This window comes from Anguilla anguilla, chromosome 5 (genome assembly GCF_013347855.1).
Source record: "Anguilla anguilla isolate fAngAng1 chromosome 5, fAngAng1.pri, whole genome shotgun sequence".
Lineage (NCBI taxonomy): Eukaryota > Metazoa > Chordata > Actinopteri > Anguilliformes > Anguillidae > Anguilla > Anguilla anguilla.
Genome location: NC_049205.1, coordinates 37233509 through 37248335, shown reverse-complemented (window position 1 = coordinate 37248335; position 14827 = coordinate 37233509). Strand labels below are relative to the sequence as shown.

Sequence of the window (14827 nt, the reverse complement as noted above, 5' to 3'; positions counted from 1 at the left end):
ATGAATATACATAAGGTTGTTCAGATGAGGAATTTCTTCACACCTTTTTCACAATTTGATAGCAGGATGTTAACAGGAGTGTCGGAGGGCATGAACCACATAAAAGTTCTAAAAATAAGCCCCTTGGCACATAGTGGTGAAGGGGCCATCCACGGGGCCCTCACAGCTGTGAATAGCCTGCAGAGCCAAAATAAATTTAAAAAACACAGGTCTCTCGGCCCCACTGTTTCTGGGTAATTTAGAAGTTTCTTTAAAGCAGCTCTCTTGACATTTGGGAATGCGGATGGGGTGGTTTTGTAAAGGGCAGGCTGGCACTAGGGGCAGGGGCGGGTAGGGGAGGTGGATGGCACCAGAGGGAATCTGGGCGTCTCCCAGCTGGACTTCCAGCCCGGTTGCACGCGAGCTAGCCGCTAAGTGAAGGAGAGGGCCGATCCTGAGCAACGAAGCGCCCGCACCAGGTGGAAGGGGCGGGATGACCCATGTGACAGGGTCAGCTGACGGAGACAGATTGGACTTCCCTCCTCGCTGTTAATTGAGCTGTCTCAGCTGCACACGGGGATGGGGTGCGTCTCCATGCTGATGTAACGGCCTCAGAGTTAGGGTGTGAAATTCTCCTATGTTCCGTAGCAATGTAATAAGCTTCACAAAAACAGCCACCGCTTCTCTGGTGGAAGGGGGGAGGGGGGTTGCCAGAGGTGCTGCTCCTCATCAAATTTGCCATTTGTCATCAGTGAAGTGGTCTGACTCCTGAATCACTTAATGAAGTTTTACTGAGGCTATCAGAATGTTGCTTTTTACGAGACCGGATCAAGAAGACAAACCTCTTTGCTTGTCTCCTCTGAACTCGAGTGCAGCAATTTAAAGAGACTCAATTGATGCTTCGTCACAAATCACAGACAGATAAAGAACTTAAAAGGTGCACTTGATTGGTCATAGAGCATCAAGCATCAATTTCAACATGAATATGTGTGGAGATTATGAAAAGTAAGCTAACTTATCCTTAAAGATATATAATGCACTGCCTGGCCAAAAAAAAGTTGCACACTCTAATATTTCGTTGGACCGCCTTTAGCTTTGATTACGGCGCGCATTCGTCGTGGCATTGTTTTGACAAACTTAGAATTGCATTATCTTGTACTGACGACTGGAGAGTCGAACCACTCCGTAAAGTCTTCTCCAGCACATCCCAAAGACTTTCAATGGGGTTAAGGTCAGGACTCTGTGGTGGCCAAATCATGTGTGAAAATGATTCCTCATACCCCCAGAACCACTCTTTCACAATTTGAGCTCGATGAATCCCATGCCATTGCCGTCCTGGAGTATGCCCGTGCCGTCAGGGAAGAAAAAATCCATTGATGGGATAACCTGGTCATTCAGTACATTCAGGTACTCAGCTGACTTCATTTTATTGCTGAGCCTAGACCTGACCAACTGAAGCAACCCCAGATCATAACACTGCCTCCAGAGGCTTGTATAGTGGTCACTGTCCAAAAAAATCCAAACGGTGACTTTTTTTTTGGCCAGGCAGTGTATCAGTATCTTATTAATGCAAGCCTCTTTTTAATGCAAGAGGCTTGTATTAAATGTGAATGATGGTGCAGATCATTTAGTTATCGACTGCTTCTTGCCCAATTATTAAATTAATGCTTATAAATCTATAAAAGCCTGACATAAATTTGAAAGATGTGTAGGATGAGTGCTTAGCATTTTAGCATTAGTAGGTGCAATTTGGAATTAGTAGGCTACCCCCTGCACGAAGGTGTCGCCCTGTCACCTCACAATGGGTTTCCTTTGGGAATTCGCATAGTTTCCTTGCCAGACAGGCAGGTAGGCTAATTGGAGACTCAAAATGGTGTGTGTGCCCTGCGATAGATTGGTGGCCAGTCCAGGGTCTATTCCTCCAGCACCCCCTGTGACCCTGGCCAGGACAAGCAGGCATACTGTAGATTATGGGTAGTCTTATTTTAGTTAAGTATATTGATAGTTAGTTATATACAACAATAATATTTTGACTATTTTAATGGCTTATTCAATGTGCAAAATCATGAACATTTATTAGAAAATATGGAAATGTAATTTCCCAGAACTAATTTATTTGTGATATTGCACAATTAACACCACTCAACGCTTGCTACTGTGGTTCACTAGTAAAATATGTAGGTGTTAATTACTTAACACTATTTTGGAAAGAGTTTAGATTTCAACCTAAATTCTTATTCGAGATCAGAAGTCAGCCATGGCATTTGACTCACTGCTTTGTCACAAAGTCAATATTGTCTCTTTTAAAATAATAGATTTTTTTCGAAAGGGCAAATACATTTTTCCCAACCCTTTGTTGATATACAGTATATAGTCAATGCAAAGTAATAGCCTGGACTAATGCTGTCATTGAGTTGAGACACCATGCCATCACTGTCGTGACTTAGTGGTGGCATGGCGGGGGCGGAGGGAAGGGATGGGTGGGGGGGGGTTATGGGAAGGATAGGGGATTAAAATGAATGTGTACACAAAGGCACACTCACACAAACATACGCACTCTCACACACGCACACACAAAGGCACAGGTGGATGGTACTGCTATAATTGGGACAAACAAACTATCAGGACAAAAAAAGACACAAACACACATTTAGGCACAGGTGGATGATATTGCAATCTCTCAGGACAAACAATGGCAAACACACACACACTCTCACATGCACGCACGCACACACACACACAGACACAGATCAAGGCACAGGTGGATAATATTTTCAGGACAAACAAAAGGCAAACACACACACATACAAACACACACACACACACACACTCACCCTGAGACGCAGGCGGATGGTGTTGCAGTCCCTCAGAGGGTTGAGTTTGAGCGTCTCCCCCAGGTTGTTGCAGCCAGAGCTCTGGAGCTGCAGCTCGCAGCACACACACACACCGTCGCTGACAAATTTCACCTGGGAGGGGAGACCAAACACAGGGAGGAAGATCAGAGTTTGCTTCATCCCCCATGAACAAAATCACGTACATGCACTGCACAGTCAATTACTTTGTCTGCGATTTCTGCAAATCTTAATTTGGACTAATACTACTCCCTTATTTATCATTATTACCCATAATGCACTGGTTATTTTCAGCTTCATGTGACCTCATTTAATTTCTCTTAAAAAGTCCATTCAGAATTTTCTGAACTAATTCACTTAACAGCCTTAATTGTTTTTCATTGGAGTATGTTGCCATAGATACTTGTAGAGGGCCATTTGAAAGGCTGCCACTAGCAACAGTCCTCCACTCAACTGGACTTGCTGACAGCAGACAAAAGAACGCCAGTGACAGCCGAATCATGTGACCATTCCCTCTCTCCCTTGTGCATCACACAAAGCCCTCAGCCACTGTCAAGCCAACGCAGACACCACTATTCCTTCTTTGTCTTCTTCTGTAGATGGTTTTATGAGGACGTAGACACACTTTCAGTTCACCGCTGCTATGCGCCTGTGGATCAGTCAATGTTGCCACAGTTGTTGGCCTGGTTCCAGACTGGCCTGGTCTCGGTCTTGTCTTGTACCCTGTTCAGAGTAGTCCAATTGCTGTCCAAGGTTAAGGCTTTTTTGGTTAGTCATGAGGCCAGGAGTGTGTCAGTCTGTGGAGGAAGGCATATGGCTAAATTTGGTGATCCAAGTGTTGCGATTCTCCTCCAATGGATATGTACTGTATACTCCGGACAGTTCTCGGGCGGCATTGGTGGTGCAGCGGATAGCAATATTACTGGTTACAAGGTTCTGGATTCTGTGCAAAGTTTATATGTTCGCCCTGTCTCTGTGTGGGTTTCCTCCGGGGACTCCGGTTTCCTCCCACAGTCCAAAGACATGCAGGTTAGGCTAAATGTAGAGTCCAAATTGCCTGTAGATATGAGTGTGCGAGTGATTGATCAGTGCGCCCCATGATGGATTGGCGACCTGTCCAGGGTGTATTCCTGTATCTCACCAAATGCATGCGAGGACAGGCTCCAGCCCCCCCCCGGCCCGGACCAGGAATAAATGGGTTAGATAATGGATGGATGGATGGATAGATGGATGGATGGCTGGACAGTTCTCCTCCATAATGCTCTTATTAGACAGTGTGTTTTTATCCTGACAACAGAGATCCTTCAGAGATTAATGCAGTGTGTTACATGACACGATGAGGAAGAAAAATATGTTGCTCCTTTACTTGGCCCAGTTTGAACAAAAGCGGGACGGGAACCTTACATGCGGGGGTTAATTGCATGGAAGAGCTGACAGCGTTGATATTTCGGGCACGGCAGGAAGGGTCTCGGAGGAGATGTACGGCGGAGGGAAAGAGTGAGGGGCGGTTAATCTAATATGCTAATCTTTCAGTCCGCCTGTGCGGGAGGCAGTGACAATGATAGATTTGCCTGCCTCTGTCCTGTGAAAGCCCCCGACACCTGGTCCTCGGTCGCCCTTCTCACACGCCACTGAATCGCACGACCGCTGGGCTCCCTCACTGCACATCTGGCACAGCCTGTCGAGGGACAGCCCTTGGGTGTGTGTATGCGTGTGTGTGGCTATGTGTGTGTGTGTGTGTATGCGTGTGTGTGGCTATGTGTGTGTCTGTGTTTGTGTGTGTGCATGTCTGTGTGTGGCTGTGTGTGTGTGTGTGAGTGTGTGTGTGTGTGCATGCGTGTGTGTGGCTGTGTATGTGCGTGTGTCTGTGCTTGCACATGTGCGTGCGTATGTGTGTGCGCGCGTGCGTGTGTGTGTGCGCACGTGCGTGCATACGTGTCTGTGTGTGTGTGCATGCGTGTGTGTGTCTGCGTGTTTTTGATTAGTTCATTGTTTTTTCTTTCTGCTCCCTGTTTCCCTCAGTGTCTAGAAGAGAGGATTATAGGGCATCTCAGGTGGAGTGCCAAAGTAAACCAGAACAGCATCCTGACTGCGTGGGTGTTAACTGTGGCTAATGGCATGAAAGGCATCAGCTAGGAAGGAAGGGTTCTAGTTGGCAGGGTAGACTGACTGTTTTTCCTATACCAGCTCCACAAAGTGTGCAGTCCCTTGTTCTTGTGGCAGCATAGCTCAGCTTGGCACCAGGTTTAAAGGATGTACCTGCTAGTCTCTGCTCTGCTGAATTGATACCAATATGGATGGTACAGCAAATGGATGCAGCCTAAAGTACAAAGAGAATACATTATGCTTAAATTTATGACTGAACTGACTCCAAATTTGGAGGAAAACCAAATAATAGAAGGGAAAGAATGCAGATGGCAGTTTAATATGTTTTGGGAACTGGACTGCCAGTTGCACCCAAGGTACTAAGCCAAAATTGCTTTGATAAAAATCCAGTTGTATGTAAAACGGCAATATAAATGCTTTAAAAAAGTGAGCATTGTGTGTTTAATGCAAAACAGTTTGGATGGAGCGCCCAACTTCTCAGAAGCTCTGGGCCATCCACGCCAGGAAATCTTACAAACCAACACTCAACAAGAGCGCTGAGGCGAGCAGTAGAGACTTCAAACACGGGCTGAACTTGTTCTGCCATGATCACCAAGAGGACTGCGTCACCTGACCAGCCCTCCTACCCACAGACCATAAATAGATTACCCTCCAGTGCCTTCACCGCATGACCGCACGCACACATAATATATGGAGAACAGTTAATCTCATTGTCCCCTCGTGAGGAATCCGCACTCATTCCGCACACAGGGGGGATTGACTGTGTTTGCACGGCAGCACATCTGCCGGGCAGACTAATGTGGATTGGGAGGTCCTACTGAGATTTATTACCAAAGCTTGTACGCTCCCTTTCTCTTATGAGCTCCACATTTCCCAAAAAATTACCATAAAACAAGAACAAACGCAATTTCGAAAACGCGGCTTTATCACAGATATGAGTGTGAAAGCGACGCCCACAGCAGGCTAGCCAGCGAGGTCACTAGTCAGCCTGGCTAAACCCCATCTCAGAGTAAAAATTGTTTTGGAGGGAAAACAAGGTGTGCGCCCACGAAGATTAATGTGTTTGTATGTCATCCAAGGACAAATGTATTTCTGTTGTATTAAACATGGCTTCGCATGCCAGAAAAGGTGGACATTTTTTACAGCTAGGATACAGGGGATACAGACACAATTCTGGGATATATTATCTTCTCTTTACTTTTTATGATACCCAACACGGAGACACAGAACGTTCAGGTTCAGTTAATCAAATCTCGGAGGCGCCATTGTCATGAAGGGTCAAATTGAGACTGGACTAAAGGTTAATTAATGGCTGGCTACTTTACATTGATTTATAAAACAGTTATCACTATTTTAAGCTTGGCTCTCCAGGGGTCTTTCAGTAGGGTCTGTTATAGGCCTGGACCACTTATATAGTATATAAGCATATTTAGTCATTCATCAATTTAATTTCCACAAATATCAATCAAAGTATCTTTGCTTTTTATTTATTTACTTATTTTTTCGAAAGGTCAATCTTTGAACTAAACAACAGGGAGATTCTCACTCACAGTAAAATTAAATAAGCTTCCAAAAGATGAAAATGACTTCCTCGCTTAAGAAAGTAACTTATAAGTTTGCACCAAACATTTATCCAATAATACCATCTTAAAACATTGTTCTAAGAGAAAACAAAATCTAGCAAAACAATCTGGTTGGACATACCAGTTCTGCTGTGTATGAGATAGTTATTCCTACTGTATGCCTTCATGTTATGCAAAACATTGGGGATGCTTTTCTAAAGCTTTCGTGAATTTAACTTAAAAAAATAAATACAAAAATTCAATCAAATATACGGTATATCATAAAGTTTTATTACAATGTTTAGTACTGCCTGTTTTCCACATAACACCTCAAGGTCCCACATTCCTAAATTTGCTCTTATAGATTCTCCTCCCTTCCACCTTCCCCAGAAGTTAATGCCCTGTAAACTAGCTATGCAGCCAAAGTTCCACAGCAGGACACCCTCTCTAGGCTCAAATCCCAGGGAACAACAGTCATATCATCCACCTGTACTCTGACTCAAAGGCCTTGACCTTTACGGTGCCCCTCATGGAGAATCATGGTATGTCAAAGGCGAGTGATGAATTAACTGCTCCACCCCCCCCCCCCCCCCCCCACCCCACCCCTCCCCCAGTGCTATTATTGAAGGGCAGGGATGGACAGCAGAGACGACATGACAACAGTTTGTTTTCCTCTGCTGCTCTGACCCATCTACACAAAGTTACTTATCCAAGGGTCCAGAATAAATATTCCATCACAGCTGCCTCTGCAGCACACCAGTGCACGAGAGAGAGAACGAGACAGAGAGAGAGAGAGAGAGCGAGAGAGAGAGAGAGAGAGAGAGAGAAGATGTGACACTGAGGCGCGTGCAAGGGCCTTTTTATGTCAACTCACAACTTTACATCGTGCCAGATCCTGGCAGACTCTCAGGCTTAGGCAGACAGCCACGGAACTACAGAGCACACAAGGCTGATCTGACTGCCAACAACCATGAGGTTTTCATACTGAGCAAGCCCAGTAGACCAGTGGTCCACAAACTACGGGACCCACTGCAACACTACGAGATCCACTAGATTCACGCTAGACAGAGCACACGCACTGCATTGGTTCCCATGTACACTGAATAATTCAGGCATTTTGATGGTGTGATTGAACCTATGTCATGCTGTTTAACTAAGTGTGGGTCAGAGAAAATGTGTTCGCTTGCAAAGTGGGTACTGAACTCAGAATGTTTGGATTCACGGCAACCCTTGTCATGGAGAAGAACCTGTAATCAACCGCTTTAATTGATCAATTAAGCGCTCAGTCAGGAAGACCAAACAGCTAATGGGCATAGGCTACATTAAGAATACATTCTAAAACAGGTAAAGAAGTAAATGTGTATTGAAGCTGCTGGTAAAAAATAAATAAATAAATAAATAAATAAATAAATAAATATATATAGTATAGAACAATGTACATTTCAGGAGTTGGAATTATGAAGGGAAACATTCAGTGATTCAACATTCAACTGACTCATTTAAACACAAAAGTTATTGGCCTCTCTAGCCTCAGCTAAGGTCAGCATTCATGACTCCACAATAAGACAGAGACAGGGCAAATATGGGATTCATGGGAGAGTTGAAAGGTGGAAACCACTGAGAAGCATCAATGCTCATCTCAGAAAACCACCTGGATGACCCCCAAGCCTTTCGGAATAATTTTCTATGGACAAATGAGTAATAAGTGGACAACATTGGGTCCCATTATGGCGTAAAGCAAGTACAAAATTTCACGGTAAGACCATCATACCCACAGTCAAACACGGTGATGGTAGTGTGATGGTGTGGGAACCTTGGACGTCATGCCATTATTGAAGGAACCATGAATTCTACTCTGTACCAGAACATTCTTAAGGAGACTGTCTGGTCATCTGTCAATGAGCTGAAGCTGAAGCATAATTAGGTTATGCAGCAAGACAGTGATGCAAAACACAAAAGCAAGTCCACATCTGAATGGTTGACGAGATAAAATTTAAGTGGAAAATTTCTGGAGTGGCCTAGTCAAAGTCCCAACAGAGATGCTGTGGCAGGACCTGAAACAAACAGTTCATGCTAGAAAATCTACCAATTTGTCCGAATTAAAGAAGTTCTGCAAAGAAGAGTGCGCTAAAATTCCTCCAAAGCGATGTGAAAGACTGATATCAAATTACAGGAAGTGTCGAGTCGCAATTATTGCTGCTAAAGATGGTGTAACCAGTTATTAAGTTTACTTTTTCACATGGGTGATATGGGTGTTTGATAATGTTTTTCATTAAATAAATGAATTAATAATTGTCTTTTGTGTTTACTCAGGTTCCATTCAAATATTACATTCTGTCTAAACATCTGAAACCATTCAGTTTGACAAATATGCAATCATAGAGGAAATCAGGAAGGGGCAAATACTTTGTCATGGCACTGTATACTTTTTATGAGTACACTAAAATATCACTATAAGTATATGCAATTTAGTATATTATTTTAAGTACACAGAAGTACTACTTACTGACATATTTTTGGAAGTATGCTTCTAAAAAGTACATTTTAAGCATACTTTAAATGAAGCACAAAACTATAAGTACGCTGGAAACATTGTAATTATATTTTTAATACACTTAAGTATACTATTTTTTTGCTCTGGAGATCCCATGCCATCCCATCAGAAAGAAGAACACAACCTGTTAATGATAATCATTAGGTTTGATTTAGATTTATTCATTTTTTTGTCTTCTAGGCTTTTAATATTCAGAATATAGACAATACACAGAACTAATAAGATCTCTCACTCTTCTTAACAGTATTCATCAGAATCGTACTCCTTTTTCTCGCTTCTGTCATTGGTAATTTTGTCACTGAGTTCAACTATTCTGGCAAGGAGAGGACTTATGAGCTGGGAACAAAGCCAGCTTCAGTACAGAGAAGCTGAGGTCTGGGCCATCATGGACCGGACCGCAGCTCAGGTTGGGGTGGCAGGGTGGGGGGTGGGGGGTTGTTGTTGGGTTCATGTTGATTTTCGAAACCATTGTCTAATGTGCATAGTGTGCATCTTTGTCACCGTACATCAACATGAAAAAATCTATAATACCGCCATCAACAAGCACAGTGCTAATTCAGCATTGCGGAGTGTGATAAGTCTGTTTTGACATGATCCTGCAATGCTACCAGAAAATAAATACATTTATTTTTCCAATACAATACACTGATTCTCAAAGGTAGAAAATAGGCTGAAAATAATGGATGTCGAGTTGTTTTCAATCATCAAGAATATTACATAAAGGAACAAATTACAGGACCTTTTCCAGACATTTACCAGAATAAGACCTTTAAAACAGTGGATATGAATTGCCTCAGGCCAATCCTCAGCCTCTCCAAGGTTGTTTAAACACATTTCTCCCTGTGGATTGAACTCTTCAATCTATCCATTCAATGACTGTCCTCAGCTTTTTTTATTCAGTCATCTACTGAGGAACGTTTCTATAAAACCGGAACATTTCAAATGTACGCTCACTGCTTGCATTTTAACATGACAAAAAAGTCAAAACACTATCTGTATATAGCTTCCAACATGAAACACTTCATGTTGGAAGCTGAAGCATATTTTTGTTTATGAGCTATATCCTGTGTGGCAGAATCAGCAACGTTAAAAGAATATCAACTTTAACACATAAGAAGGAGCAATCGGGTTAAATTGTGCTATTTTATTTACACAAACCCAAATATTTGGTCTACTCCTTTGGTGCCAAAACCATTTTAAAGATGATTCTAACACAATTTCATGTGTGTATAGTCACACGGACAATTAAAAAAAAGAAATGCATTGCCCCTGCAGCATGTTACAACATGGTCTGTCATTTCCAAAAGATGATATCCAACCTTTGTTGTTCAATTTTGGAGGGATGACAATCACATCAGAAGCAGAGTGATGTGACTTTTAATGCATGTAAACAACAATTATGAAGATGATACTGTATTTTGGGAACATAACATAACTGTAACAGCTGTCTTGTTATCGGAAATTGTTGTTTGATTTAGGTTTATGTCCACGGTGAACAATACATATTTCCAACTGATGGCGGTGACTCTCACATGAAAATGATAAATTACTGCGCTACATGTATATAATGTGAGTATTTACCCAAGTAAGACCCATAAGAAATAAATGAGCCAAAATACAACCTAGAAAACACTAATCTACTACTGCTTGCCAGAACCCGGGTTTTCCTCTGAGAACAACCTGCACTAAAACATCGATAACCAAGGCCTCTACTGAGTTTAACCACACAACCTTTCAATCCTGAGTGACATATTTTAGCTAAAGCTACACAGTTATTACCAGTCATTGAAATGACTGAAAGGCTTGTTGACAAAGTTAGAACAATAGCTCGATACAGTCAGATTCATTGTGGGGCCAACCTATCGGTTACAAGATGAAAAGACGATAAACGTTTCTAATGGTCTTTCAGTGCATTCCTAATTTCAAATTAGCAGGTGAAATGAGCTGAGGGTGCTCTCACACTGACACTGCATAGTGTGCTATTCTGTGCTGTGTTGGGGCACAGTCAGACCTTCCCCCTTTCCTCATATCTTTTTACATATACTGACATAGCGTAGCATAGCATAGGGCTTTTCCATATTACACACAGGGCCCTACATGTGCAGTATTTAACATTTAACATTGTAATTATCTGGTTCCTCACCCTTTCCCATTTCTGATTCTCTTCCCTGTAGCTTTTGAATTTCTTCCAGTAAGTAAGGGGGTGATGTTCATATCAATATGTATTCCTATCCATCAAAGCTGACAAATCACATTTATGCTTATCTTTATAGCTGTTTGCCTGTATATCTGATGTATGCGATATCAGATCGCACATGATTTATAATCTTCTATATATCCAGTTACATGTAGGCCAGACTGAGATCACATTTCACCTAAATGTTGGTGCACAGGTTCGACTCGCATTCAATTCGACAATCTCAACAACAGGGTGTCTCTCGCGACGCCCCCGTGCTTTTTATGGGATGTTATCTGTCAGTAGAATGCAGGTGACAGAAGACACATCTGGGAATGTTTACTCTGGAAAACCGGCAGAATCCCACTCAGACGTCCCCCAAAGGTGGCTCAAATCATATATGTCATTTCACAGGGTCAGACAACAATCATCAAATGCAGTATGTTTCAGATTTGTCAGAAAACATATGTGTGTTGCATTGAAATGCAAGTGTAAATGGTGCCATGATGAAATTTCAGCTCTAAATAAGGATGTCACGAGTTCTTGTGGCAATTTCATGGGGTGCTGTGTAAATCTGTGCACGCAAGAAAAAAATAAAACAATCCACTGCTAGAAGCCCAGAATGAAAGCTTCCACTGAGTCACTGGCATGGTTGTGGATAAAATTAGTCAAAGGGAGACAAGGAAATATAAGACGTAAATATTATTTAATCAATATGATGTTATATCCTCCTAAGACTCCTAAGAAATATTTGTCCCCTGTAGGGGACATGAGTCTCTGGTCTTCATCTCAAAAACCACATATTCTACCTTGCTGAATCATACACTACAAAGGACAATCAACAAAAATAAAACAATATTATTGAAAATATTTTCATTGCAACATGCTTTTGTCATCCAAGACAATTGTACAGTCAACAAATGCAAATACTTAAACCTTTTCTTTTGCCAGGAGTATATAACCAATCAGTGAGGAATGAGAGGCAAGGGTATATTGTGAATACTGGCACGCCTACAGGCAAGGCCAGAGTCACTTCCTGCTGCAACCCCCAAACTGCATCAGCACTTAAAGAGAAATTACATGTACCTACACTGTAGGTTACATCAAAACATGGGCTACCCTGATTGAGCAAACTGAAATGAAACAACTGAAATTATATAGAAGATACTGTAAACAAACTGTGTAATCAATGTTCTACACTATGTTTATCATCAACATTGTCAAGCCTGGAGCATCTATTGGCCTATCAGCAAGAACAATTGAAACTACACATTGTTCATGCAAAATACATATAAATGTATACATATTTTTAAATAGAGAAGACCACAGTCTCTAGCCTGTTCATAATGCATCGTAATTTCTGTAGAATGTCATTGGGGCCATATGTGGCTAATCATCAATGTAAGAAAAATCATTCTGAATTCATTTAAATTCAAAGACTGTCGAAGAGCAGCACATTGCAGATATGTTTATAATTAAACTCATTACTATGCATCGCCAGTTGATGTATCATTGGTTTACATTGATTTGCATGTGTTGCCAGCTAAGTAGAGCTAGAGAAATACTTCATAATTTGAGGTGCATAGTATTTACAAAGTGATTTTCAAGTGACTTACAATTGATGGGCCCATTAATTTTGTATTACCTTATTGCTTCAAATGTATTGGCAATCATGTTCAATGTGCAGCACTTATTACATTAAAAGTGATACAAATGACATTTATTTTTCATGTAAATTTCCCAGTAGCGGACATTTCAAGTTCACTTAACTTAGTGGTGGTTGCTAAGATACAAAGAGTCAATTTCCTTCCTGTCACGCACATGTAGTGGGCGACACCCCTCTCCTGGGAGGGTCCAGTCACAAGCTGCATCTTCAGTCAAGAATAAAACAAGCTGTTCCACGACTTGACATGAGAGCCTTCATGCCTGACAAGTAAATAGACCTTTCCCTCCACGTGGGTTGAGTATCCTTTGCTTAATAATTAAAATTCTAACCCTGGTTGGTAATAAAGTCAACGGACGGCATACTATTAATATGGAAATATAGAGTGGCTGGTGATGATATTTATTTTTTATGCAAATCGCAGCTTGATGGGATAATTAGGCACCTTTGAGTGGGGCGGGGTGTTAGAGGGGGTGGTGGTGGGTGTTGGGGCTGCAGATAGCCATGGAAAAATGGGGTATAAGAGGGGGTGGGGTGGATGTTCGAGAGGAGGAACGAGGGAAGGATTGGTGGTGGATTTGGGACGATTGTAGACATTGGGGCTGGGAGGTCAAGAGTGGTGGTGGTTGTGGTGCATATTTGGGGTGGGAGGAGGGCAGAGAATGTTGGGAAATGGGGGGGGGGGGGTTACTGATGGAAGGGGTGGGGTTAGTTTTGATTGATGTTGGAGGTGTTGAGAACAGAGAACTGAGTCTCTAACCAGCTGACAGGAGTCCAAGGAGTTGACCAGCTGGGCGTTCTGACAGGACAAAATGGAGCCAGCCAGGTTGAGCATCACACAGACCGCCGACAGCAGCATGAAGAAGGTGATCTGTAATAGGAGGAGAGAGGACATTCCTGTCAGGGTCACTGTGGGGGCGGGGGGAAGACAGACAGGCAACAGAGGATGCAATGGATCGCACACACTATCTTACAGACCAGAGTCTATGAAAGGAGCAAACATATCAGCAGCAGTGAAAGCAGATGAATTAGTTTTTAAAAATGAAATAAATAAAGTGATCAAAATAAACTAACAGATCGATGTGTGGAACCCCACACTAGGCACCATTGCTTCAGCTTCAACTTCCTTTTCACAGTTTGACATTTTTCCCACAATTCCCCTGGAACCCACAACTGCAGCCTGCGCGGGTCCACCGATGACTGATGGCCAGGCAGGGGGATCAATCTAACCAATTCCCTGTGCTACCAACACGGTTATCCAGGACAGCTAGCCACATATGGCCTCCAGCACTACAATTTCCCTGTTTACGTGCACTACCACCACAACTGTCACACCCCCCCCCCCCCCCTTTAAAAAGAGCATTTCATGTCCTTTAAATCACAGTTTAGATAACCTTTAAATCAAAGTGTAATAAAGCAGGCGTTAAGGCATCAGACACAACCCCAGCCGGGCACACAGCACACCGCTCCGCGCTCTATATCAATCCCAGCCTATTCGGCAGGGTGATTTAGCACCCCACTCACTGGGGGGGGGGGGGGGGCTGGGACATCTGTGGGAGAAAGGAATGCCATTACGTATAGGATACACACGGAGGAGAGAGACCGAGAGAGGACCTCGTCTTCCCCTTTTCCAAGACTTTATAATAAAATTTTGTTGAATATTTTTATTGTTACTGCTAAACCATGGTAGTTATGTTCATTTTTTTTTTTTTTTTTTAAAAGGAAAATTAGAAGGAGAAGGCAATAATGCAACTAATAACATTTAAGTCATTTTAAAATTATAAAACAATTATTTATAAAATCCATTGACCACAGAGTGACAGAGCGCTAAACACAAAGCGTGCAGAGAACAGTGAGAGACACAGGTCGGTAGATGGCTTTTATGCCATCTGGAAAGAAAGATTCTATGATTGGCAGCAAATCACAATTTGGAGA

General features: G+C 42.4%; 1 protein-coding gene across 2 annotated transcripts in view; it reads right to left on the bottom strand.

The window, feature by feature from the left end:
* LOC118228418 (protein FAM189A1-like) overlaps positions 1-14827 on the bottom strand; it is a 127160-nt gene that overhangs the window by 20267 nt on the left and 92066 nt on the right. For both annotated transcript variants that reach the window (XM_035419940.1, XM_035419941.1), the window contains exons 3-4: positions 13653-13763; positions 2814-2945 (exon numbers count right to left, since the gene is read on the bottom strand). In XM_035419940.1, coding sequence (XP_035275831.1) covers positions 2814-2945; positions 13653-13763 — 243 coding nt within the window. The remainder of the gene's footprint in view (positions 1-2813; positions 2946-13652; positions 13764-14827) is intronic.